Source organism: Hemitrygon akajei, chromosome 1, assembly GCF_048418815.1.
Source record: "Hemitrygon akajei chromosome 1, sHemAka1.3, whole genome shotgun sequence".
In the NCBI taxonomy this organism is placed as follows: Eukaryota; Metazoa; Chordata; class Chondrichthyes; order Myliobatiformes; family Dasyatidae; genus Hemitrygon; species Hemitrygon akajei.
Genome location: NC_133124.1, coordinates 68,013,593 through 68,041,057, shown reverse-complemented (window position 1 = coordinate 68,041,057; position 27,465 = coordinate 68,013,593). Strand labels below are relative to the sequence as shown.

Here is a 27,465-nt window from a genome sequence, read left to right as displayed (position 1 = left end):
CCTTCTAAATTCCAGTGTATACAAGCCCAGTCACTCCAATCTTTCAACATAAACGACCCACTTTCAGGAGCGGGAGTAAGGAGTGCTCGTGATCGACATACGACTGGAGATCGGAGGATCAGCCGTTGTAGGTAGGCCGAGACCCTCGGACCTACCTGGAGAGTACCTGAGGAGGAAGGTAAAGCTGCGCAAGCGCGGGTGACGTCAGCGGCGAGCGCGGGCTTTAAAAAGCGACCCACGTTCAGGAGCGGGCAGCGGAGTGCGCAGGAGCAGAGTGCTGGGCTTTGGCTCGGCGGGCTTCGACAAGAAGCCTGTTTTTCATTTATTCTGACTAATCTAGGATCAGGTAATGGGGGAGACGGTTAGAGCAGTGGTGTGCTCCGTATGCAGTATGTGGGAGGTCAGGGTCAACACAGTTGTTCCTGATGACCACACCTGCAATAGGTGCATCCAGCTGCAGCTCCTATCAGACCGAGTTAGGGAATTGGAGCAGGAGCTGGATGAACTACGGATCATTCGGAAGGCAGAGGCAGAGATAGATAAGAGTTATCGGGAGGCAGTCACACCGAAAAGACAGGAGGTAGGCAAATGGGTGACAGTCAAGAGAGGCAGGGGGAGCAGACAGAGAGAGAAGAGCACCCCTGTGGCCGTTCCCATCAAAAATAAGTATACCGTTTTGGATACTGTTGGTGGGGATGACCTACCAGGAACAAGCTGTAGTGGTCCTGTCTCTGGCACTGAGGTTGGACCCTTGACTAGGAAGGGGAGGAGGGAAGAGAAGAGAGCGGTATTGATAGGGGATTCTATAGTCAGGGGGGCGGATAGGAGATTTTGTGGGGAAGATCGGGAGTCTCGGATGGTATGTTGCTTCCCTGGTGCCGGGGTCCGAGACATCTCAGATCGGGTGCAGGTTATTCTCGAGAGGGAGAGCAAGAATCCAGATGTTGTGGTCCATGTAGGGACCAATGACGTGGGTAGGATGAGTGAGGGGGTCCTGCGTAGTGAGTTCAGGGAGTTAGGTGCGAAGCTGAAGAGCAGGACCTCCAGGGTAACAATCTCAGGATTGCTACCTGTGCCACGTGCGAGTGAGGCAAGGAACAGAAGGATTATAAAGATTAATACGTGGCTGAGAGGATGGTGCAGGAGGGAGGGCTTCAGGTTTGTAGATAATTGGGCTTTGTTCCAGGGAAGGTGGGATCTGTTCCGAAGGGACGGTTTACACCTGAACTGGAGCGGTACTAACATTCTTGCAGGGAAGTTTGCTAGTGCTTCTTGGGGGGGTTTAAACTAAATTTGCAGGGGGCGGGGATCCAGAATGTGAGAGAGGATAGCGAGAGGAAGAATAAAGGACAGGTGGAGACTACACGGTTCCGGAATATTAAGTGTGTAGTAGAGGAAGGTGGGGCGGAACAAGTGATAAGGAGGACTCATGTACAGAGGGATGGTCTGACGGAACATGGAGTTAAATGTGTTGAAAGAATAAGTAAATTTAGGAAGGACAACAAAATTCTAGGGGTGTATAGCCCCTAGAGTTCGGGGAGCTGGGTTAAGCACAATAGATAGATAGATAGATAGATACTTTATTCATCCCCATGGGGAAATTCAACATTTTTTCCAATGTCCCATACACTTGTTGTAGCAAAACTAATTACATACAATACTTAACTCAGTAAAAATATGATATGCATCTAAATTACTCTCTCAAAAAGCATTAATAATAGCTTTTCAAAGGCTCTTAAGTAGTTTACTTAAATACATTAAATACAATCAACCCCGGCACTTTAACATATCTTACTCCTGGCGGTTGAATTGTAAAGCCTAATGGCATTGGGGAGTATTGACCTCTTCATCCTGTCTGAGGAGCATTGCATCGATAGCAACCTGTCGCTGAAACTGCTTCTCTGTCTCTGGATGGTGCTATGTAGAGGATGTTCAGGGTTTTCCATAATTGACCGTAGCCTACTCAGCGCCCTTCGCTCAGCTACCGATGTTATACTCTCCAGTACTTTGCCCACGACAGAGCCCGCCTTCCTTACCAGCTTATTAAGACGTGAGGCGTCCCTCTTCTTAATGCTTAATAGGCAGCGATTCAAACAGAGAGAGGAGAAATGGGTTAAAAATTCTATATCTGAATGCACGAAGTGTCAGAAATAAGGCGGATGAGCTTGAAGCCCAGGTGCGAATGGGTAACTATGATGTTGTTGGGATAACGGAGACATGGCTGCAGGGAGATCAGACCTGGGAAATGAATGTACAAGGGTATACGTGCTATCGTAGGGACAGAAATGTGGACAGAGGGGGTGGGGTGGCCCTGTTGGTGAGGAATGAGATTCAGTCCTTTGCAAGGGGGGACATAGGGTCAGGAGAAGTAGAGTCTGTGTGGATAGAACTGAGGAACAGTAAGGGCAAAAGGACCCAAATGGGTGTTGTCTACAGGCCACCAAACAGTAGCATGGATATTGGGTGCAAGTTGAATAGGGAGTTAACATTGGCATGTGGCAAAGGTAATGTCGCAGTAGTTATGGGGGATTTCAACATGCAGGTGAACTGGGAGAATCAGGTTGGTGCTGGACCACAGGATAGGGAGTTTGTAGAGTGCCTACGGGATGCATTCTTGGAACAGCTTGTACGAGAGCCGACCAGGGATGAGACTATTCTGGATCCTGTGTTATGTAATGAACAGGATTTGATAAGCGATCTTGCAGTAAAGGAGCCATTAGGAGGTAGTGATCATAATATGATAAGCTTTTATCTGCAATTTGAGAAGGATAAGGGCAGATCGGAGGTGTCAGTGTTGCAGATGAACAGGGGAAACTATGGAGCCATGAGGGAGGAGCTGGCCAAAGTTGACTGGACGGATAGCCTAGCAGAAAAGACAGTGGAACAGCAATGGCAGGTATTCTGGGGAATAATGCACAAGGTGCAAAATCAGTTCATCCCCCAGAGAAGGAAGGATTCAAAGGGGGGAAAGGGGCCACAGTGGTTGACAAAAGAAGTCAAAGATGGCATAGCATTTTAAAAAAAAAGGAAATATGACAGAGCTAAGGTGAGTGGGAGGACAGATGATTGGGAAGTTTTTAAGGAACAACAGAACTTAACTAAAAAGACAATACGGGGAGAAAAAATGAGGTACGAAAGCAAGCTAGCCAGGAATATAAAGGAAGATAGCAAAAGCTTTTTTAGGTATGTGAAGAGAAAGAAGATAGTTAAGAACAATGTTGGGCCCTTGAAGAATGAATTGGGTGAAATTGTTATGGGAAACAGAGAAATGGCAGAAGAATTTAATGAGTACTTTAGATCTGTTTTCACTAAGGAAGACACAAGCAATCTCCCAGATGTATGGATGGGCCAAGGACATAGGGTAACAGAAGAAATGAAACAGATTGACATTCGGAAGGAAACGGTGATGAGAAGACTGATGGGACTGAAGGCTGACAAATCCCCAGGTCCAGATGGTCTGCACTCTAGGGTACTAAAGGAGGTGGCCCTGGAAATTGCGGATGCATTGGTAATCATTTTCCAATGTTCCTTAGATTCAGGATCAGTTCCTGAGGATTGGAGAATGGCTAATGTTATCCCACTTTTTTAAGAAAGGAGGGAGGGAGAAAACAGAGAACTATCGACCTGTCAGCCTGACATCGGTGGTGGGAAAGATGCTAGAGTCCATTATTAAGGATGAAATAGTGGCATATCTAGATAGCAGTGATAGGATTGGGCCAAGCCAGCATGGATTTACCAAGGGTAAATCATGCTTGACTAATCTGTTGGAGTTTTTCGAGGATGTAACCAGGAAGTTAGACGGGGGAGATCCAGTGGATGTAGTGTACCTCGATTTTCAGAAGGCATTTGATAAGGTCCCACATAGAAGATTGGTGGGTAAAATCAAAGCTCAGGGCATTGGGGGGAAGGCATTGACATGGATAGAAAACTGGTTGGCAGATAGAAAGCAAAGGGTAGCGGTGAATGGGTGTTTCTCGGAATGGCAGACCTGTGGGGTGGGGCAGACCCTGTGGGGTGCCACAGGGCTCGGTATTGGGACCACAGCTGTTTACCATTTACGTTAATGATTTGGATGAAGGCATAGAAAATAACATCAGCAAATTTGCTGATGATACTAAGCTGGGTGGCAGTGTGACATGTGATGAGGATGTTAGGAGAATTCAGGGTGACTTGGATAGGTTGGGTGAGTGGGCAGATACTTGGCAGATGGTGTTTAATGTGAGTAAGTGTGAGGTTATCCACTTTGGGAGTAAGAACAGGAAGGCAGATTATTATCTGAACGGTGTAGAGTTGGGTAAGGGAGAAATACAAAGAGATCTCAGAGTCCTTGTTCATCAGTCACTGAAGGTGAATGAGCAAGTGCAGCAGGCAGTGAAGAAGGCTAATGGAATGTTGGCCTTTATTACAAAGGGAATTGAGTACAAGAGCAAGGAAATCCTCTTGCATTTGTACAGAACCCTGGTGAGACCACACCTGGAGTATTGTGTACAGTTTTGGTCTCCAGGGTTAAGGAAGGACATCCTGGCTGTTGAGGAAGTTCAGCGTAGCAGCGAGCGAAGTTAATTCCTGGGATGTCTGGACTGTCTTACGCAGAGAGGTTAGAGAGACTGGGCATGTACATGCTGGAATTAAGGAGATTGAGAGGGGATCTGATTGAAACATATAAGATTATTAAGGGATTGGACAAGATAGAGGTAGGAAATATGTTCCAGATGCTGGGAGAGTCCAGTACCAGAGGGCATGGTTTGAGAATAAGGGGTAGGTCGTTTAGGACAGAGTAAAGGAAAAACTTCTTCTCCAGAGAGTTGTGGGGGTCTGGAATGCACTGCCTCGGAAGGTAGTGGAGGCCAATTCTCTGGATGCTTTCAAGAAGGAGCTAGATAGGTATCTTATGGATAGGGGAATCAAGGGATATGGGGACAAGGCAGGAACCGGGTATTGATAGTAGTTGATCAGCCATGATCTCAAAATGGCGGTGCAGGCTCTAAGGGCCGAATGGTCTACTTCTGCACCTATTGTCTATTGTCTATATGATAGTCCCGCCATTCCGGGAATTAACCTTGTGAACCTACGCTGCACTCCCTCAATAGCAAGAATGTCCTTCCTCAAATTTGGAGACCAAAACTGCACACAATACTCCAGGTGGGGTCTCACCAGGGCCCTGTACAGCTGCAGAAGGACCTCTTTACTCCTATACTCAATTCCTCTTGTTATAAAAGCCAGCATGCCATTAGCTTTCTTCACTGCCTGCTGTACCTGCATGCTTGCTTTCATTGACTGATGTACAAGAACACCTAGATCTCGTTGTACTTCCCCTTTTCCTAACTTGACTCCATTTAGATAGTAATCTGCCTTCCTGTTCTTGCCACCAAAGTGGATAACCTCACAGTCATCCACATTAAACTGCATCTGCCATACATTTGCCCACTCACCCAACCTGTCCAAGTCACCCTGTATTCTCATAACACCCTCCTGACATTTCACACTGCCACCCAGCTTTGTGTCATCAGCAAATTAGCTAATGTTACTTTTAATCCCTTCATCTAAATCATTAATGTATATTGTAAACAGCTGCGGTCCCAGCACCAAACCTTGCGGTACCCCACCGGTCACAGCCTGCCATTCCGAAAGGGACCCGTTAATCACTACTCTTTGTTTCCTGTCAGCCAGCCAATTTTCAATCCATGTCAGTACTCTGCCCCCAATACCATGTACCCTAATTTTGCCCACTAATCTCCTATGTGGGACTTTATCAAAAGCTTTCTAGAAGTCCAGGTACACTACATCCACTTGTACCTCCCTTGTCCATTTTCATAGTTACATCCTCAAAAAACTCTAGAAGATTAGTCAAGCATGATTTTCCCTTCATAAATCCATGCTGACTCAGACTGATCCTTCTACTGCTATCCAAATGTGTCGTAATTTCCTCTTTTATAATTGACTCCAGCATCTTTCCCACCACTGACGTCAGGCTAACCGGTCTATAATTCCCTGTTTTCTCTCTCCCTCCTTTCTTGAAAAGTGGGACAACATTAGCCACCCTCCAATCAGCAGGAACTGTTCCTGAATCTTATAGAACATTGGAAAATGATTACCAATGCGTCCATGATTTCTAGAGCCACCTCTTTAAGTACCCTGTATGGAGTATGGAGTGCTGTTGCAGGAAAGCAGCATCCATTATCAAGGACCCTCATTATTCAGGTAATTTTCTCTTCTTGCTGCTTCCTTCAGGAAGAAGGTACGGGAGCCTCAGGATGCATACCACCAGGTTCAGGACCAGATATTAACCCTGAACCATTCAGACCTTTGAACTAGACCGGATAACTTCAGTCAATGTCACTCACCCAACACTGAAATATTCCCACTGAAGTGGACTCACTTTTAAGGACTCTTCATCTCATGTTCTTGATATTTACTGTTATTTATCTTTTCCTCTCTTTTTATATTTGCAGTTTTTTTTGCACATTTGTTGTTTGTTGTCCATCCTATTGGGTGTGGTCTTTCATTGATTCTGTTGTGTGTCTTGTATGTGCTGCAATTGCTCGAAAAGAAAGGGTGTCATCTATGTACCTTGTTAATAAATTTACTTTGAACTTTGAAATTTGAAAGAGTGAAGGTGGAAAGAAGTCAATTCCGTGGGAGAAGAACAGGTTAAAATAATGGATTTTTATCTTCTGCTTGATAATCTTGAGCAGAAGATAAAAATGGTTAGTGGACTTTGAAGTTGGAGGCAGTTGAGTAAAAGAACTCTAGTAGAGATGTGTAGATGTACAGATAATCAGTGTCAGCGTTAAAAGTTCAGAAAACATTAGTTGGCCTTCACCAGCTGTCAAGAGTGGTCGTCTTTTTTTTAAACCAAATAACAGCAGCATCTCTTTTGACAGTATGTTTGATAGCATTGTGATTGGACATGAGAATACAGGCAATAGAAAAATTGAAATGATTACTGTCATTGTCGGTAGTTAGTAAGATTTAGAGAGAGTAAGATATCAGACCGAGGCTTCCAGGTGGAAACAAAACTCCTGAAGACAGGAAGAAATCTAGGATGAAGTTTTGGCTATGATTTATAAACAAAAGGGGCACACAAGTAGCAGAGGAAGCGCTCAATGCTATGCTGGGTTTGGAATTCATTAAGATGGGAAAGTAGGGAAATGAAGCCAAAGCCTCTGGCTGTAGGATTCTTTGAGATCAGAAGGAAAAATGTCTCAGATTCTGTCTGGGCATGTTATAGCTGTTAGGACTCGGTATTGAACTCACTGGCTCTGCGACCTGACGATACTGTACAACACAATGCTGGGTTGGATTGAACTGATCTGGACTTTTTTTTGATGACTGGTGTTTTTCACTCTTTTTTTTGCAGTTACACGGAGAATGTACAAACTCCTTACAGACAGAGGAGGGAATTGAACATAGGTAACTGATGTTGTAAAATGTGCTAACCACTACACTATTGGTAGTGGCAGTCACATATTTCCAGATTGTTTTAATCTTTCCTCTGTCCTTATTTGCTTCAGATCAGCCGTGAGTTGCTGGCCTTCACTTACGTTCAGCTACCTTCAACACTGCCTATGTATTCTTGATCCCACCCTGTCATAGGCATTTCTTTGTTATTTCCATCTATCAATCCACTCTAAGTTTTGTTTCAGCTCATGAACTTCCCAAAACATGCAGTCACTTTACTTAGTCACAACATTAACAAATCTATCCTGATTAATTTATGCTTTTTAAGTTGACTACCACCCCACATTATTTTTGAATGATCCCTTTTAAAATCTGCATTCCATACACTCCAGGTCCTCCATTAACAGCACCTTGACTAAATTTTATCTGGGTCTGACAATTTAATGATTTCATAGTAGGCATTGACAGAGGAAATAACCCTGAACATTCTCTGTTCTCATTCTTCATCCTTTGAAACTCTTGCAGATCAATCAGCAATGACAAACAGATAATGTTGAGCCCCATCTAATTAAATGCTCAACTAAACTAATACCTTCTGCCTACACAATGTTCATATCCTTCCATTACTTGCCCATCCATGTGCCTATCTAAGAGCCTCTTGAACACTTCAGTTGTATTTGTACCATCATTCCAGGCATTCACCACTTTTCTGTTTTTAAAAAGATATCCCTGCACATCCCTTTGAACATACCACCGTTCCTGTTAAATGCATATCAATCCTTACAGACTGTGCTGGAATCGAACTCCAGAACACCTTGAGCTGTAATATTATCCTAACCCCTATGCTACCATATCATCCATGATGGGCAAATCCCCAGGGTCTGACCAAGTGCACCCCGGAACTCGCAGGAGGCTAGGGAAAATTGTGGAGGCCCTGGTAGAAGTATTAGCCACTGGTTAAAGTCCAGAAGGCTGAAGGTGGGAAATGTTCCATTGTTTCAAGAAGGGTAGTGAGGACAACCCAGGGAACTGCAAGCCTTGTAGTACAAGCCAGGGAACTTGACTTGTAGGAAAGCTACTGGGGGGATTTCTGAGGGACAAGATCTATCATCACTTAAATAGTCAAAGCCTGATCAGTAATAGTTTGTATGACTTTGTTTGTGGGAAGCCTTGGCTGGTGATTCCTTTTTGAGTTTTTGGAAGAGGTACCGAAGGGGATAGATGAAGGTAAGGCAGTGTATGTTATCTATATGTACTTTAGTTAGGTCTTTGACAGGGTCCCACATGGCAGGATGATTTGTAAGATTAGGTTGCATGGAATTCGGGGGAGCTGGTGAGGTGAATTCAGAATGGAGGCATGTGACTGGTGGAGTGTTCCAGGGGTCAGTTATTGGAATCTCTGTTATTCATTATTTATGTAAATGATTTGGATGTTAATGCACATGGCATGATCAGTGAGTTTGCTGTTCATATTAAATTACTGGGTGTTGTTGATAGTGAAGTAGGTTGTTAGGCTAAGAAATAGCAAATGGATTTCAACTTGGATAAGCACGTGGTGATGCATTTTGAACACTCAAATCAGGGTAGGGGCAAACAGGGAGGATGCTGCTGTCAATGTGGATCAGTTGGGACAAAGGGCCTGTTGAAGTGCTGTGTTACTCTATGCTACTCATAATCTTATAAACCTCTATCAGGTCTCTTCTCAGTCTAGACCACACCAGAGAAAACATCCTGTAAACCTCATCTTCACCCTCTCCAAAGGCTAGCCATCCTTCCTAAAATGGGGCAACCAGAACTGAATGTAGTGTTTCAGCTGTGGACTAACTATTGTTTTATACAGCTGCAATATAAATTCCTGACTCTTGAACTAATAAAGGCAATATGCCTTCTATACCAACAGATGCAGCCATTTTAAGGCAGCTGTGGACTGGTTTATCTGAATTTTCTTCATTAGGAGGTGATTGTGGAAGAGGCAAAAGGTTGAAGGAGGAGGAAACTGCCCGGAGAGGACTGTAGATCCTGAAATAAAGGGAAGCAGGTAGTGAACCAGAGGGAGAGGATAGGCAGATTGTCTGAGGGGCCAAAGGAATGAACAAAGTAGAGGTGGGGAAGAAAAATAGAGGGGAGTGGAAGTTAGAGAAATTGATATTGATGGTAAAGATGGAATATGATGTGTTACTCCACCAACCTGTGCCTGGCTTTAGTGTGGCAGAAGTGGCCGAGAACTCACATGTCAGTGTGGAAATGGGAAGTGGAATTGAAATGAGTAGCCACGGACGATTCTGGCTGTGTGGGTGATGGAATGAAGGTGCCATCAAAAATATTGCAACTTAGTTATTCTGATTAGCTCTATGCTGTCAGAAAAAAAATTGCAAAAGAAATAAGTGAAGAATGTGAATTTTATTATTTTGAAGAGTATGAAGACAACGAAATATCTAACCAAAACTGTGAATTTTGTTACTTTACCATTCACAAAATAAGTATAACTGGTGTAGGTACTGGAAACTTCACTTAGTAGCAGGAAAGTGCTAGTATCATAAATGGGTTCAGCAAATAATATATTCACAATTTCAACAGGTTGGCCTCAGTTTGCACTCTGATTTTTTTAACCATTGATTTTAATTGAAAAAATAGAGTTTAATGGACTGCTTATTTTCTTTCACACATTTCATAATGCAATTAAGAAATCCAACATTTGCAATCTACACTGGAATGAGAATGAGTGATACAAGCAAAATGCACTAATTTTGGTTAGAAAAATAGCAGGTGGAGATCCTGAATACAGAACTTAATTGTCAAATAATTCACAAGTTTACACAGTAACTTCCAAGAATAATGTATGGTATAATAAAGCTGCACTAAAATGCTGAGGCATTGATTGTGTGGAAAGTCAGAGGCTTTTTCCCAGGGCTGAAATAGCTAGCATGAAAGTGCACAGTTTTAAGGTGTGTGGAATTAAGTACAGAGGAGTTGTCTGGAGTAAGTTTTTTTTTAAAAACGCAGAGAGTGGTGAGTGCGTGGAATGGGCTGCCGGCGATAGTGGTGGAGGCAGGTATGATAGGGTCTTTCAACAGACTCCTGGACAGGTACATGGAACTCAGAAAAATAAGAGGGCTATGGGTAACCCCAGGCAATTTCTAAGGTAAGGACATGTTTGACACAGCTTTGTGGGCTGAAGGACCTGTATTGTGCTGTAGGATTTCTATGTTTCTAAATACCAGTTCACATTCTGAGAATCTGAATTTTGCATTATTTTAAAAATAAAAGTCATTAAGTATCAGTAGGTGAGGAAAAATCTTATGAAACTACTGGATAGTTATACAACACAAATGGATTATTATTTATCTTCTAGAAGGAAATCTGCTATCCTTACCCAGACTGGTAAACACACCAAACAATACATCACACTGATGCCGTTGTTAATTGCCCTCTGAAGTAAATCCATTGGCTGAGTGCAGCTACCCCTAAGAATCCCCATCATGAGTGAATCATAGATGTCTAATAAATACTGGGCTCTTTCCATGTTGCTTATGTTTAGGTTAGTGATCATCTTGCCTCCATTAATGCATACAAAAATTAACTCAAATATTGTACTTGCATCATCGATATAGATCTCTTGATATGGAGGGGGTGGGAGCAACAAGTTTGTTAACTGCATGTATAATCAAATTATGTTTTGATGCGAAGAAAATCAGCAATATGTTTGCTGTATAAGAAAAATACAAACTTCAGAATGTACAAATTTGTGCAATATATTGTTGCATTTTATGATTAACTTCAACACACCTGTTGTATATAAAATGACTATTTAATGAGTTTTAATTAAGTTGTTTACATGTAATGTTTTTGGCATAGTAAAATGAAAGACGTGTTTGGCAGTGTTATTTTGTAAATGAGTTCTTAAGTTTGTAAGGCTGGACAATTTTCAATCAATGAAATACACCAAATATACTATATGCATAAATCAAAAAAATCAGAATTAACTTCTTCTGTAATTTTCTTCATCTTCCTCATCCTCTTCATCTTCATCATCATCATCATCATCCTCTTCCTCCTCATCATCACTGTCATCATCATCTTCAGCCTTTTTAATCCTACATACTTGTTGCTATATCCAAAACAAAACAGATTTAAGATCAAAGCATTTACTGACATGTCAATAGTTAATAATACAGCAGTACAGTATTAAATGTTTAGCAATTCTCCTCCAAAACATTCCCATTGTACCATCAAAGGTAATCAAACAAATTGAATTCCAAAAATATCACTTCTTAAAACATTAGAATATTAAATTCCCACATTTTCCATTTTTGTTAATCTCAGGATTACTGCCTGTGTCACGTGACAGTGAGTCTAGGAATAGAATGAGGTGGAGGATAAATAAGTGGCTGAGGGATTGGAGCAGGGGGCAGGGATTTAGATTTCTGGATCATTGGCACCTCTTGGGGCAGGTGTGACCTGTACAAAAAGGACAGGTTGCACTTGAATCCCAGGGGGACCAATATCCTGGTGGGGAGGTTTGCTAAGGCTACTGGGGAGAGTTTAAACTAGAAATGTTGGGGGCTGCGAACCAAACTGAAAAGACTGGGGAAGAGGCGGTTGGCTCACAAATAGAGAAAGCTTGGAGACAGTGCAAGAGGGAGGATAGGCAGGTGATAGAGAAGGGGCGTGCTTAGACTGACAGTTTGCGCTGTGTTGATTTTAACACAAGGAGTACTGTGAACAATGTGGATGAGCTTAGATGTGGATCAGTACTTGGAAATATGATGTGGTGGCCATTACAGAGACTTGGATGGCTCAGGGGCAGGAATGGTTACTTCAAGTGCCGGGTTTTAGATGTTTTAGAAAGGACAGGGAGGGAGGCAAAAGAGGTGGGAGTGTGGCACTGCTGATCAGAGATAGTGTCACGGTTGCAGAAAAGCTGGACGCCATGGAGGGATTGTCTACGGTGTCTCTGGGTGGAGGTTAGGAACAGGAAGGGGTCAACTTTACTGGGTGTTTTTTTAATAGGCTGCCAAATAGTAACAGGGATATCAAGGAGCAGATAGGGAAACAGATCCTGGAAAGGTGTAATAACAACAGAGTTTTCGTGATGGGAGATTTTAATTTCCCAAATATCGATTGGCATCTCCCTGGAGCAAGGGGTTTAGATGAGGTGGAGTTTGTTAGGTGTGTTCAGGAAGGTTTCTTGACACAATATGTAGATAAACCTACAAGAGGAGAGACTGTACTTGATTTTGTATTGGGAAATGAACCTGGTCAGGTGTCAGAACTCTCAGTGGGAGAGCGTTTTGGAGATAGTGATCATAATTCTATCTCCTTTACAATAGCATTGGAGAGAGATAGGAACTGACAAGTTAGGAAAGTGTTTAATTGGAGTAAGGGGAATTATGAGGCTATCAGGCAGGAACTTGGAAGCTTAAATTGGGAACAGATGTTTTCAGGGAAAGGTACGGAAGAAATGTTGCAAATGTTCAGGGGATATTCGTGTGGAGTTCTGCATAGGTACGTTCCAATGAGACAGGGAAGTTATGGTATGGTACAGGAACCACAGCGTACAAAGGCTGTAGTAAAGCTAGTCAAGAAGAAAAGCATACAGAAGGTTCAGAGAGCTAGGTAACATTAGAGATCTAGAAGATTATAAGGCTAACAAGAAAGAGCTTAAGAAGGAAATTAGGAGAGACAGAAGGGGCCATGAGAAGGCCTTGGCGGGCAGGATTAAAGAAAACCCCAAGGCATTCTACAAGTATGTGAAGAGCAAGAGGATAAGACGTGAAAGAATAGAACCTATCAAGTGTGACAGTGGGAAAGTGTGTATGGAACTGGAGGAAACAGCAGAGGTACTAAATGAATACTTTAGTATTCACTATGGAAAAGGATCTTGGTGATAGTAGTGATGACTTGCAGCGGACTGAAAAGCTTGAGCATGTAGATATTAAGAAAGAGGATGTTATGCTGTGGTTGTATAAGGCATTGGTGAGGCCAAATTTCAAATATTGTGTGTAGTTTTGGTCACCAAATTACAGGAAGGATATTAATAAGTTTTGAAGAGTGCAGAGAAAGTTTACAAGGATGTTGTCGGGACTTGAGAAACTGAGTTACAGAGAAAGGTTAAATAGGTTAGGACTTTATTCCCTGAAGCATAAAAGAATAAGGGGGGATTTGATAGAGGTATATAAAATTATGATGGGTATAGATAGATTGAATGCAAGCAGGCTTTTTCCACTGAGGTTAGGGGAGAAAAAAACCAGAGGACATGGGTTAATGGTGAAGGGGGAAAAGTTTAAAGGGAACATTGGGGGTGGGGGGCTTTTTCACACAGAGAGTGGTGGGTATTGGCCTGCATCAATTGTGGAATTGAATTTAGGAGCCGAGAGGTAATGTTATAGCTATATAGGACCCTGGTCAAACCTCACTTGGAGTACTGTGCTCAGTTCTGGTTGCCTCACTACAGGAAGGATGTGGAAACCATAGAAATGGTGCAGAGGATGTTTACAAGGATGTTGCCTGGATTGGGGAGCTTGCCTTATGAGAATAGGTTGAGTGAACATGGACTTTTCTCATTGGAGCGACGGAGGATGAGAGGTGACCTGATAGAGGCGTATAAAATGATGAGAGGCATTGATCATGTGGATAGTCAGAGGCTTTTTCCCAGGGCTGAAATGGCTGCCACAAGAGGGCACAAGTTTAAGGTCCTTGGGAGTAGGTACAGAGGAGATGTCAGGGGTAAATTATTTTATTTTTTTAAACGCATAGAGTGGTAAGTGCGTGGAATGGGCTGCCGGCAACAGTGGTGGAGACGGATATGATAGGGTCTTTTAAGAGACTTTTGGATAGGTACATGCTTAGAAAATACAGGGCTATGGGTAACTTCTAAGGTAGGGACATGTTTGGCACAACTTTGCGGGCTGAAGGGCATGTATTATGCTGTAGGTTTTCTATGTTCTATATGATATAGGAGCAGAATTAGGCCATTTGGGCCACTGAGTCTGCTCCACCACCTCATCATGGCTAATCCAATTTTCCTCCCAGCCCCAATCTTCTGCCTTTTCTTCATATCCCTTCATGCCCTGACCATCAAGAATCTATCAACTTCTTTCTTAAATATACAGGTACATAAAAACTTGGCCTCCACAGCTGCTTGTGGCAAAGAATTCACAGATGCACCATTCTCTGGCTAAAGAAATTCCTCCTTATCTCAATTTTAAAAGGATGTTCCTCTATTTTGAGGCTGTGTCCTCTGGTCTAAGACTCTCCCATCATAGGAAACATTCTTTCCACATCCACTCTATCAAGGCCTTTCCGCATTCGATAGGTTCCAATGAGGTCATCCCTCATTCTTCTGAATTCCTGTGAGTACAGGACCAGCCATCAAACACTCTTCATATGACAAGCCATTTCAATCTTGGAAACATTTTCATGAACCTCCTTTGAATTCTCTGCAGTTTCAGCGCATCCTTTCTATCAGTGATGAGTGGTCTGCCCCGGGGTTTGGTGCTGGGCTCACAACTGTTCACAACATACATTAATGATCTGGAAGGGGGGACTGAGTGTAGTGTATCTAAGTTTGCTGATGACACCAAATTGAGTGGAAAAGCAAATTTTGCAGAGGATATGTTGAGTCTGCAGAGAGGATAGATTAAATGAGTGGGCAAGGGTATGGCAGATGGAGTACAATGTTGCTAAATGTGAGGTCATCCACCTTGGAAGGAAAAATGAAAGAGCAGATTATTATTTAAATGGTAAAAAATTGCAGCATGCTGCTGTACAGGGGGACTTAGGAGTGCTTCTACATGAATCACAAAAGGTTGGTTCAGCAGGCTATCAAGGCGGCAAATGGAATGTTGGCCTTCACTGCTGGAGAGATTGAATTTAAGAGCAGGGAGACTATGCTGCAACTGTACAGGGTACTGGTGAGACCGCACCTGGAGTACAGCATGCAGTTCTGGTCTCATTACTTGAGGAAGGATATACTTGCTTTGGAGGTGGTGCAGAAGAGGTTCACCAAGTTGATTCCAGAGATGAGGGGGTTCGACTATGAGGAGAGATTGAGTTGTCTGGGACTGCACTTGCTGGAATTCAGAAGAATGAGAGGAGATCTTCATAGAAACATATAAAGTTATGGAAGGGATAGATAAGATAGAGGCAAGGAAGTTGTTTCCACTGGTAGCTTAAACTAGAACTAGGGGACAGACCTCAAGATTCGGGGAGTAGCTTTAGGACATATATGTCAAACTCAAGGCCCGCGGGCCAAATCCGGCCTGCGGTGGAATTATCTTTGGCCCACGAGATAATATCTAATTACTATTAAAGCTGGCCCCAGTAATCGAAGCGCCTATGGCGTATGATATGGCTAATGCTGAGTTTATTCAGGTACCAGGTTTTCAGGGCTTTTTAAAAAATTTTTTTTATTAGTTTTTCAAAACATTTTACAAAATTAAAAACCCCAAATCCCAGTGAGGAGCATTAATACAGAGCAAGGTTAAGCATACAATAACAATATGCTACAAAGGAAGAGAATTTAACAAAAAAGCACCTAAATTAAAGACAAGTGAGCTTAGTGTCCTCCCCAAACCCCACAACACAAGAAAAAAAACAATTCCAGACCAACCACCACACAATATAGAGAGTATAAGTCCGGACAGTCAAACTCCCAGACTGTGAATACACTTAGCAACAGAGGATAATAATGCCTACTACCAGAAAAAAAAAGGGAGCTGAAAGCAAGGGACCGAAAAGAAAAAAAAACCCTAGTCAAGAGGAAGGTTATGAAAGTACTCGATAAAAGGCCCCCAGACCTTATGGAACTTTAAATCCAAATTGAGAACTGAATAATGAATTTTTTTCGAGGTCCAAGCAGGCCATAATGTCGTTAAGCCATTGCGCATGAGTGGGCGGGGCAACATCTCTCCATCTAAGGAGGATCAAGCGTCTCGCCAGGAGAGAGGCAAAGGATAGTATTCAGCATTTGGTCGGACCCAGACATAAATCTGTCTCGCCCCAAAAACCGAACAGAGCAATTAAGGGGTTAGGTTCTAGGTGCTGATTCAGAATACCCGATAGTGTAGTGAAGACATCTTTCCAGAATTTCTCCAAGCTAGGACAGAACCAGTACATATGGATGAGAGAGGCCACGCCCCTCTTGCATTTATCACAGAGCGGACTAGTGCCAGGGTAGAATGGAGATAGTTTAGATGGTTTTCAGGGTTTTTAGTGTTTATTCGGCAGTCTTCTTCATAAGAAACGGAATTTGTAAAGTGAAACACTTTGTAGTTATATCAGAGACTGAGACACATGAGAGCAGGCTGAAAAAACGGAGGCAACGAAAGCTGCGTTCGCACGCGTCCGACTGAACCGGCCCCCATGAAGCTGCATTTTGCTCAATCCGGCCCGTGACCTAAAATGAGTTTGACACCTTTGCTTTAGGACGAAGATGAGGAACTGCTTTTCTCAAAGAGTGGTGAATCTGTGGAATTCTCTGCCCAGCGAAGCAGTGGTGGCTACCTTAGTAAATATATTTAAGACAAGGTTGGGTATAGTTTTGCATAGTAGGGGAATTAAGGGTTATGGGGAGAAGGCAGGGAGGTGGAGATGAGTCCATGGCCAACCTCTACTCCCATTTCTTATGTTCGTGTTCTAAGATAAGGGGTTCAAAACTGCTCACGATACAACATGTGATGCCTCACCAGTACTTTATAAAGTCTGAACATTACATCCTTGCTTTTGTACTCACAAAATGAATGTTAACATGCATTTGCTTTCCTTCCCACAGACTCAACCTCTAAATTAACCTTTAGGGAATCCTGCACAAGGTTGCTAAGTCCCTTTGCACCTCAGTTTTTTGTATTTTCTCTCCATATAGAGAATAGCCAACCCCTTTATTCCTTCTAACAAAGTGCATGACCATATACTTCCTGACACTGTTAAGTGGATCAACTGGCTTTAAGCAGGAGCTATGTGGTGTCTTCAGGTTTATTATTAATTCATCATTTCTGCTTGTCTATATACAGTATTTTACCCACTGTATTATAGCAGCTAGGAAATCTGTTTTAAAAAAAAATCCCACAGATCTCTTGGATAAATACCCACCACTCATTCAGGCCTTCTGTTTTATCTGGTGCAAAGATAATAGTATCTTTGTTAACTGTTCCGTTTTCTTATGTTTTAGTAGACTATTGCCAGGAATATTTTGTTCCAAATCCTGGTCAGATTAGAGTCAGGTTTCTGTAATGATGATTGCTTTCCCCTGAAGAAAATATTATAATTCATTTGCTAATTGTTCCCATCTTGTCTGTGTTTGGCTAGAACTTGTTTTAATTGTTTGGCTGCTGAAGCTTTATTGCTTCATACAAATGTTCACTTTCTAGAATTATTTATGTTACCTTTATTTACTTAACCTTTACCTGTGTTTTTTATCTTTATTTTCACATACTTCCTTTTAATGGTTTATTCTTTGTCTAATGCTACCATTGTTTTTATCTCTACTTTCACTTACTGGTTTATTGAAGTATTATTCATCTTTTATGCTGAGAGGTATATTTTATTGGTCTGATTCTCAGACCAATTCCGTTGCTGGATATACATGCACTTAGGTCAGGTCTACCTTAGAATCAAAGACCACATTGATTGCAATGGGGGCTGATAGCTTGCAGATTATTCTAATTATTTTAGTTTAATCTTTTTAAATTACTTGTCAGCGACATTCCTGGCATTAAAGAGGTACAAGAAACCACAGATACTCGATCCTGCAGAACTAGCAACTTTCTTTTGTGTTTAATGTCATAAACTGATTACCATTAGAAGAATTATATCTTTTTGGAGCGAGAATAAGGCACTCTAATACTGGGTCTATAATGAATTACAAGATCCTTCAGTTACAAAGCATTCCTTCTAATTTTTTTTTACAGCTGCACAGACTGAAGAGGAAATTTTTACATGATGTGAAAACTGCGTGGCTCCTTTGTTTTTGTAATATGCACACTATGAATATTAGTATGCTGTAAATTATTCTTAACAAAGATAAATGCCAAAAGAATTAAAGGGGGTGGGTGATAGGCATATAAAATAAAATAAGTTACAGAGGACTGGGATATAAAGAGGTGGGGAACAAGGCTGATGCGATCACTCAGCTGGGAGTTGCCATGGGCCATACTGCCCCCTATAGCAACCAGAAATGTAAGCAGTAACAAGAGAAAACCTGCAGATTTGGAAATCCAAGCAACACAAACAAAATACTGGAGGAACATAGCAGGCCAGGCATCATCTGTAGAAAAGAATAAGCAGTCGACATTTTGTGCCGAGGCCCTTCATCAGGACTGAAGGGTCTGAAATGTAAACAGTACTCCAAATGTAGCCTTGCCAACATCTTGTACAGCTGTAATATAACATTCTATACTTGATATACTGACAGATGAAGGCAAGCACCTTAACTACCTTGTTTACCTATGTCACTAATTTCTGGGAACTATGTACCTACAACTCCTCAGTGTCTCTGTTTACAAAACTTCCCAACTTTTACACTCAAGGCACTGATCAATAAAAACAATCTTTGTGTTTCCACTTTCAAGAAGTTGTGGACTTGTACACCAATGGTCCCTTTGTACACCAATGTTCCTGAGGGTCTAGCCATTTATTATACATTTTCCTCTTGCATTTGACCTTCCAGAATGAATCACCAATTACTTGTCAGGAAAAAACACCATTCATCATTTCTCCGCCCAGATCTCCAACCGATAACTAGCTATAAGTGCTTGACAATCTTCCTCGTTATCCACAACTTTGCCGATTTTCGTATTTATAATTATGTTCATCGGGCTGGAGAAAGGATATCTAAAAATTTTAGAACCAGGATACAGTGACAAATCCAAATGTTTATTAGATACCAAAATACCTACAATCCTCTTCATTTTTTTTCATTGTATATTCCTTTTTCCACATATACCATAGTTAACAATAAAATAGTGCATTTGCAATTGCATCTCCAACATCTCACTTAAATTCCTATCCAGGAAACTCTTACACAGTTAGTTCATTCTCTAATTGACAATAAGTAATTATAACAATAGAAATTGTTAATACTCTTGTACATCCAATATTTTAACTAATAAAGTATGTGATGTCTTATCTATATGCAGAGAAAATATAAAGTCCAAATTTTGTGATTTAAAAAAAAATTGAAGTATTGTCTGTTAACTTTGAACGTAAATGTAAAATAGCTGTCTCTCTCCTACCTTAGAGGCTCCTGACATAGCTAGTGCTGAACTTGTTCCATTCATAGTGTTTGCAGAATTGGCAGACACAATGCTTAGGCGTGCTTGATTGTTGTATAAATGAAGCGTGTTTCTGAAAATCTACCAAAGCAGTCCATTAGTAGTCTGTGGCAAATGCATATAGAATCTGCACATTCTTGTTATTTTCCAGTGTTAAAAATTGTCTGTTTGAAGTATGATCACAATCAGAAACTAACCAAAGATCCCAAAATATTTTATAATCAAACATTTTACATTTGCTGATTCCAATCTGTTTACATCTGTTTGATCTGGGTTCAATTCCTGATTGAGGCTGAACTTCGCTGCATTTCTCAATCTACCTTTTTATTTCTTTCTCCATTTATCACAACTCATCCTGATCATCCCATCTTCTCTACCACCATTCCTCTCTTCCATCCTCTTTCAAAATATATTTCCCTGCTCATCCAGTTATATAAGCACAAAATACTTTATGGCAGCTTGCATTTAAATAGGTTGTGATATGAAGCTGAATACTCATTAACTCCAATAGCTTGTTTTAGTTTGGTCACTAAAAAAATAGCAATGTTTCTATTGGCATAGACTACAAAATTGGGAAAGTTATGTTGAAATGAAGTGGGAAATGCTAAAAATACACAAGTTAGACATCATCTGCTAGGGAGGAAACAGAATATAAATTCCAAATTTAGGACTAAACAAGTTTAAGATTGCAGAAAAAATGATGAAAGATGTATAAGAGAACAATAAGGAGAATCTGTGATGGGATGGAGATTGAGTGATTAAATGACAGATATTGATGGCAGAAAGATTAATAAATAATGGGCTATATCAGGGAGAGCTATAAATAGGAGATGAAAAAGAGCTGAGTGAAATTTGAGATTACCGATTACCAAGGAATCTTGAAAAAATTATGTTAAACCTCAGCTGGAAAAACAGGTTAGCCTCACCTGAAGTGTTGCAATTAATCTGGCATTCTAATTTTAGGAAAAGTGTAAAAGCACTAAAGATGTACTTAAATGGTTCCAGGTTAAGTGATTTTGCCTATAATATTATACTGGTAAAAATGGGGATTTTTCTATTAAGAAGGTTGAAAGGAGATTTGATAAATGCATACAAGATTCTAACTAGATTTTATACCCTGTTATGTAAAAACATAACTGACAATTCCTGGCCACTAGCTTCAAATTTAAAGATTCAGATTTATTTATCACATGTGCATCAAAACATAGTGATATGTGTTGTTTGTGTTAACAACCAACAAATCCTAGAAATAAGTTGAAACAGCCCACACATAGCATGCCCATAATGCTTGGCAGAACACAGAACACAATAAAACACAACAAACAACAATAGCAAACAAGCCCCTTTCCTCTCTTCCACCGACCCACAAGTACAGACAGTTCTTCAACTCCAGGACAGGCCTCCAGCCATGGGGTTTCAACCTCCAAACTACCAGTTGACCTTTGGGCTCCAAGCTTCAGGATCAACCCTTGGACTAGCTAATGATGGGTCCCAGAAGTCCAAGCTTGAATTCCAAGTGTGCCAATTGACCAGCCCTCATGCCTTCTGCTCACACTCCTGGTCATTGGCCTTTGAGTGTGGAGCAGAGGCCTGGACTGTGGATGTTCTTCATCACCCAACCATGTCACTGGCCTTTGAATGCTGAGTGGAGGCCTGAACCACGAATGTCCTTTGTCACCCGTACATGTCGCTGGACTTCAAATGTGGAGCAGATGCCTGGACTATGCATGTTCTTTGTCACCATCCACATTGCACAGTGGAGGCCTGACTTCTAACTCCTCCACGTTCTTGTCCCTGAGCCCTAATATGACCTCTAACTTCCCACTTTACTGTTCCTAAACCCTGACCTGACTTATATAACCATATAACAATTACAGCATGGAAACAGGCCATCTCGGCCCTTCTAGTCCGTGCCAACGCTTACATTCACCTAGTCCCACTGGCCCGCACTCAGCCCATAACCCTTCATTCCTTTCCTATCCATATACCCATCTGATTTTACTTTAAATGACAATACTGAACCTGCCTCTACCACTTCTACTGGAAGCTCATTCCACACAGCTACCACTCTCTGAGTAAAGAAATTCCCCCTCGTGTTACCCTTAAACTTTTGCCCCCTAACTGTCAAATCATGTCCTCTTGTTTGAATCTCCCCTACTCTCAATGGAAAAAGCCTATCCACGTCAACTCAATCTATTCCCCCTCATTATTTTAAATACCTCTATCAAGTCCCCCCTCAACCTTCTACGCTCCAAAGAATAAAGACCTAACTTGTTCAGTCTTTCCCTGTAACTTGGGTGCTGAAACCCAGGTAACATTCTAGTAAATCTCTGTACTCTCTCTATTTTGTTGACACCTTTCCTATAATTCGGTGACCAGAACTGTACACAATACTCCAAATTCGGCCTTACCAATGCCTTGTACAATTTTAACATTACATCCCAACTCCTATACTCAATGCTCTGATTTAAAAAGGCCAGCATACCAAAAGCTTTCTTCACCACCCTATCCACATGAGATTCCACCTTCAGGGAACTATGCACCATTATTCCTAGATCACTCTGTTCTACTGCATTCTTCAATGCCCTACCATTTACCATGTATGTCCTATTTGGATTATTGCTACCAAAATGTAGCACCTCACACTTATCAGCATTAAACTCCATCTGCCATCGTTCAGCCCACTCTTCTAACTGGCCTAAATCTCTCTGCAAGCTTTGAAAACCTACTTCATTATCCACAACGCCACCTACCTTAGTATCATCTGCATACTTACTAATCCAATTTACCACCCCATCATCCAGATCATTAATGTATATGACAAACAACACTGGACCCAATACAGATCCCTGAGGCACACCACTAGTCACTGGCCTCCAACCTGATAAACAGTTATCCACCACTACTCTCTGGCATCTCCCATCTAGCCACTGTTGAATCCATTTTACTACTTCAATATTAATACCTAACGATTGAACCTTCCTAACTAACCTTCCGTGCAGAACCTTGTCAAAAGCCTTACTGAAGTCCATATAGACAACATCCACTGCTTTACCCTCGTCAACTTTCCTTGTAACCTCTTCAAAAAATTCAATAAGATTTGTCAAACGTGACCTTCCACGCACAAATCTATGCTGACTATTCCTAATCAGACCCCGTCTATCCAGATAATTATATATACCATCTCTAAGAATACCTTCCATTAATTTACCCACCACTGACATCAAACTGACAGGCCTATAATTGCTAGGTTTACTCATAGAACCCTTTTTAAGCAATGGAACCACATGAGCAATACGCCAATCCTCCGGCACCATCCCCGTTTCTAATCACATTTGAAATATTTCTGTCAGAGCCCCTGCTATTTCTACACCAACTTCCCTCAAGGTCCTAGGGAGTATCCTGTCAGGACCCAGAGATTTATCCACTTTTATATTCCTTAAAAGCGCCAGTACTTCCTCCTCTTTAATTGTCATAGTTTCCATAACTTCCCTACTTGTTTCCCCTACCTTACACAATTCAATATCCTTCTCCTTAGTGAATACCGAAGAAAAGAAATTGTTCAAAATCTCCCCCATCTCTTTCGGCTCCATACATAGCTGTCCACTCTGATTCTCTAAGGGGCCAATTTTATCCCTCACTATCCTTTTGCTATTAAAATAACTATAGAAACCTTCGGATTTATTTTCACCTTACTTGCCAAAGTAACCTCGTATCTTCTTTTAGCTTTTCTAATTTCTTTCTTAAGATTCTTCTTACATTCTTTATATTCCTCAAGCACCTCATTTACTCCATGCTGCCTATATTTATTGTAGATCTCCCTCTTTTTCCGAACCAAGTTTCCAATATCCCTTGAAAACCATGGCTTTCTCAAACTTTTAACATCCCTCCATCCACAAAACCATCTGTGCAAACTTAAAAAAAAAACTGAGTTGAGTTAAGTCACGCCTCGATGGAAACCACAGATCAGCAACATCTTGGAAAAAAGGGACAAACAAATGAAATAAAACAAATGTTCTGTGATTTCTTTTTTTGTTATTGTGGATTATTGAGAAGACTGACATAGATTCTCTCTCTCTCTCTCTCTCTCCTCCTCCTCCCTCTTTCTCCCTACTAACCCATCATAACAAGAAAACAACAGAACCTCTGTTTTTTTATGTCAGTTGTTTGTCTTGAAATGTGTGGTTAATATGTCTGGTTAAAAGTGATGAATTGTCAGTCAAGTTTTCACATAACGGGACATAAAATTCATTTTAATTGCCAAGGTTTTATAAATTATATGTTCAATGATACACTGAGTTATAGAATCTGAGATTTCCTCAAGTGGATTAGGACTTCCAGTGTGACCAACCTGCTTAATACAAAATGGAAGGAGAATGTGTGATGTAATTCATATCCACAGAATTTAAAATATCATTCTACCTAATCATAATAAATTGGTTACTATAGGTTTTGCTGACAATTTTACAATTGGCTTGCCATATTTTGTTTCTAAAATGAAAATTATTAGTGGACATTGCTTTCAGGATATTTCCATTAAAAAAAACTTCAAAAACACATCTTACCTCCATATCTGCCTCTTCATCAATATTCTGTACATGCTGATATGCATTGCTATAAACTTCCAAAGCTTTTGCATGGAAAGCCATTTCAATTGTAATAAAATCTCCAAAGATCTTCTATTTTAAGTAGAACAAAAGAAGCTCACTTTGAATGTATGAGAACAAGTCATATGATAAAACAATTGAATTTTGCCATTTGCAATACGTTACAAAACTTTTGTTTGCAAAACAATTTTGTCATATCTCAAACATTTAACATAAAGTGGTTGCACAGTTGGCATAATGCATTCACAATGCCAGAACCCAGGTTCAATTCCACCGCTGTGTGCATGTCTGTAAGGAGTTTGTATGTTCTCTCCATGACTGCATGGGTTTCTTCTGGGTGTTCTGGTTTCTTCCCACATTTCAGACATGCAGGATTAGTAGGTTAATTGGTCATGTGAGTAGAATTGGTCAGCATAAGTTCTTTATGCGGGAAGGGCCTGTTACTACCCTGCATCTCCAAATAGATAAATAATAAATGGCCATTAGAGTTAAATATCACTTCATTATGATGAGTTTCATAGATTGTTTGCAATCATGTAATTTTTTATGATATATTTAATTTTGACCAAATAGCCTCCTACTGCACCTAGCCTGCTGCTACACAATGCCTGGGAGCTGGGTTCAATCCTGACCTCTGGTACTGTATGGAGTCTGTATGATCTTGTAGTGACCACATGGGATTTCTCCTGGTGCTCCTGCTTCTCCCCAATCCTAAAATCTGCTGGGTATAACTTACTCCCAAAAGTGGGTGACAGGAGCTCAACATGGAAGAGTGATCAATAGGCATATATTAGGAAATATAACTGATGGGAATGCTCTGGGATGGGACATAGGTCTGATGGGCCAAATAGACTATTAAATTGTAAGCAAATATAAGAATAACAATACTATAAGATTGGGAATTTTTACTAAGGGTTTGTGGTGGTGTGCAGATTAATGTGGTCAACATTTATTGCAGTCATTTGGACACCAACTGGTACTGTGAACTCCATTCATCATGCATGTTTGGGGCTGGTGCTGCTAGACCTGGATATTTCTGGATTACTGGAAGTTATTCTATTAATACTCACTTTTTAATATTTTAATGTATAAATCTTGCAGTAAAGCCGGCAACTTTCAAGGGAACATGAGAAACAGAAACAGGGAGTAAGAGCAACTGAAGTTTAATGATTCCCATGCCTCCTTTAAACTCATCTGGTTTTAAGGTGTTTCAGAAATAGGGACCTGTGTGTAAAAGGCAGCACAGGAGTCAGCACCCAGTGAGTCAAACCACTGGGATTTGCAAATAGTTGGATAACAGAGCATCCAAGTTTTGCTGTAATTGTTGTACCTACAGAAGCATCTTATGTAGCCAAGGAGAAGAACAATTATAAATCAAGAAATAATTGCTGTAGCAATATTCTGTAAGATTTTCCTGATAATTATCTGAACTATTGTTTGCACAAGATGAACAAACATGCAAAAATCATTTCTATATTCTACCTTAATATCTTTAATTTTCTCTTCTTGAAAATCATCAATAGTTTCTTCTAGCTGTCGTGAAATGCGAGTGGCATCCATCGTGACCCTCTGTAATTCATTTTCTGCCTGACATAGAAAAGCAATTCATAATTTTGGTAAATCAATTATTTGTTTTGCAGAAAATATTTAATTTCATTAGGTTGTAGAATATACTTTACCAACAATGGTTTGGAACACTAACAGTAGGCATTGCTGTATGAGAAAATAGTAGTTTTTGGAAAGTACATTGCCATTGCATAAAACTAATCTTAGATCTTATTTCTTTAAATAACTTTATACACCATTTCTACATTTATGGTCCAGTCCACAGGATGCCTGATTCTATTCATTTCATCTGGCTAATGAAACAGCTGGTTGTGTGAAAGTCACTAAATGAAGTTTCAAATTCAAGTTTATTGTCATTTAATCATACCCATGAATATAGGCAAACAAAACAGTATTCTTCCAGGGTCAAGGTACAAAAAAAAGTACCAACAGTTACACACAGCACAAGGCACATATAGCATATATAATCATGATAGCAGTAAAACATACAGTCAGAAAAATAATATGTTGCAAGATCCTGTGCACTGCAGTGCAGTCTTTTTCCAATCATTAAGTGGCTAGCTCTGCCTTTGAATTGTAATAACCTACCGCTTTGGTCTATTGACTATCAAACGGGTTCTTGGCATCAATGGTCTAAATTCCATAGGTGGATAATATATTTATACAAATAACTAAATTAGTAACTAATAATTGACAGCATCAAACAGGGCAGAATTAAGAAATTGTAGTTCAAGTAACCCAAGAGCAGGATGTTCCTGTTTTAGATGTTTCATAAAAGATAGGGAGGGAGGCTAAAGGGGGAGGGGCAGTATTGCTAATCAGGCAAAGTACCACTGCTACAGACGGGGAGTATCATCTGTTGAATTGGTGAGGGTAAGTGTCAGGAACAGGAAAGGAGCAATCATTCTATTGGAAGTATTCTTACAGACCTTTTAACCATCACTGGGACACTGAGCAACAGATAAGTAAGCATATTTTAGAAAGGTGCAGAAATAGCAGGCAACACACACAAAATGCTGGTGGAACCAGAATGCTGGCCAGGCAGCATCTATATGAAGAAGCACAGTCAACGTTTCAGGTCGAGACCCTTTGTCAGGACTAACGGAAAAAAGAGATAGTAAGAGATTTGAAAGTGGGGGGGGGGCGGGGAAGGGGGAAGACCTGAAATGATAGGAGAAGACAGGAGGGGGAGGGATGAAGCTAAGAGCTGGGAAGTTGATTGGCAAAAGGGATACAAGGCTAGAGAAGGGGGAGTATCATAGGATGGAAGGCCTTGGAAGGAAGGGGGAGGGGAGCACCAGAGGAAGATAGAGAACAGACAAGGAGTTATTGTGAGAGGGAAAGAGAGAGGAAAAAAATGTAAAATAGATAATTTTTTTTTTTTAAAAAGGGTTGTTTTCATGAGTTACTTCAACTTTCCTAATATTGATCTGTACCTTCTTAGGGGAGAATTTGTAGGTGTTTCCAGGAAGGATTCCAGAAACAGCATGCGAACAAGCAGATGAGAAATGCCATACATAATTCAGTACTAGGCAATGAACCGGGTTAGGTGATAAGACTTCTTGCTGGCTGACTATTTTGGAGTTAATGACCATGGACAAGGATAAGAAAAGATGATATGG

At 40.9% G+C, this 27,465-nt stretch overlaps 2 protein-coding genes across 2 annotated transcripts in view; one reads left to right on the top strand and one right to left on the bottom strand.

The window, feature by feature from the left end:
* Window positions 1-27,465, top strand: part of LOC140727429 (RNA-binding protein 12-like) — a 219,466-nt gene that overhangs the window by 23,946 nt on the left and 168,055 nt on the right. The window lies entirely within an intron of this gene.
* Window positions 9,783-27,465, bottom strand: part of cibar1 (CBY1 interacting BAR domain containing 1) — a 55,563-nt gene continuing 37,880 nt past the window's right edge. The window contains exons 6-9 of the mRNA XM_073044777.1: window positions 25,760-25,864; window positions 24,236-24,349; window positions 19,632-19,751; window positions 9,783-11,509 (exon numbers count right to left, since the gene is read on the bottom strand). Coding sequence (XP_072900878.1) covers window positions 11,381-11,509; window positions 19,632-19,751; window positions 24,236-24,349; window positions 25,760-25,864 — 468 coding nt within the window. The 3' untranslated portion in view covers window positions 9,783-11,380. The remainder of the gene's footprint in view (window positions 11,510-19,631; window positions 19,752-24,235; window positions 24,350-25,759; window positions 25,865-27,465) is intronic.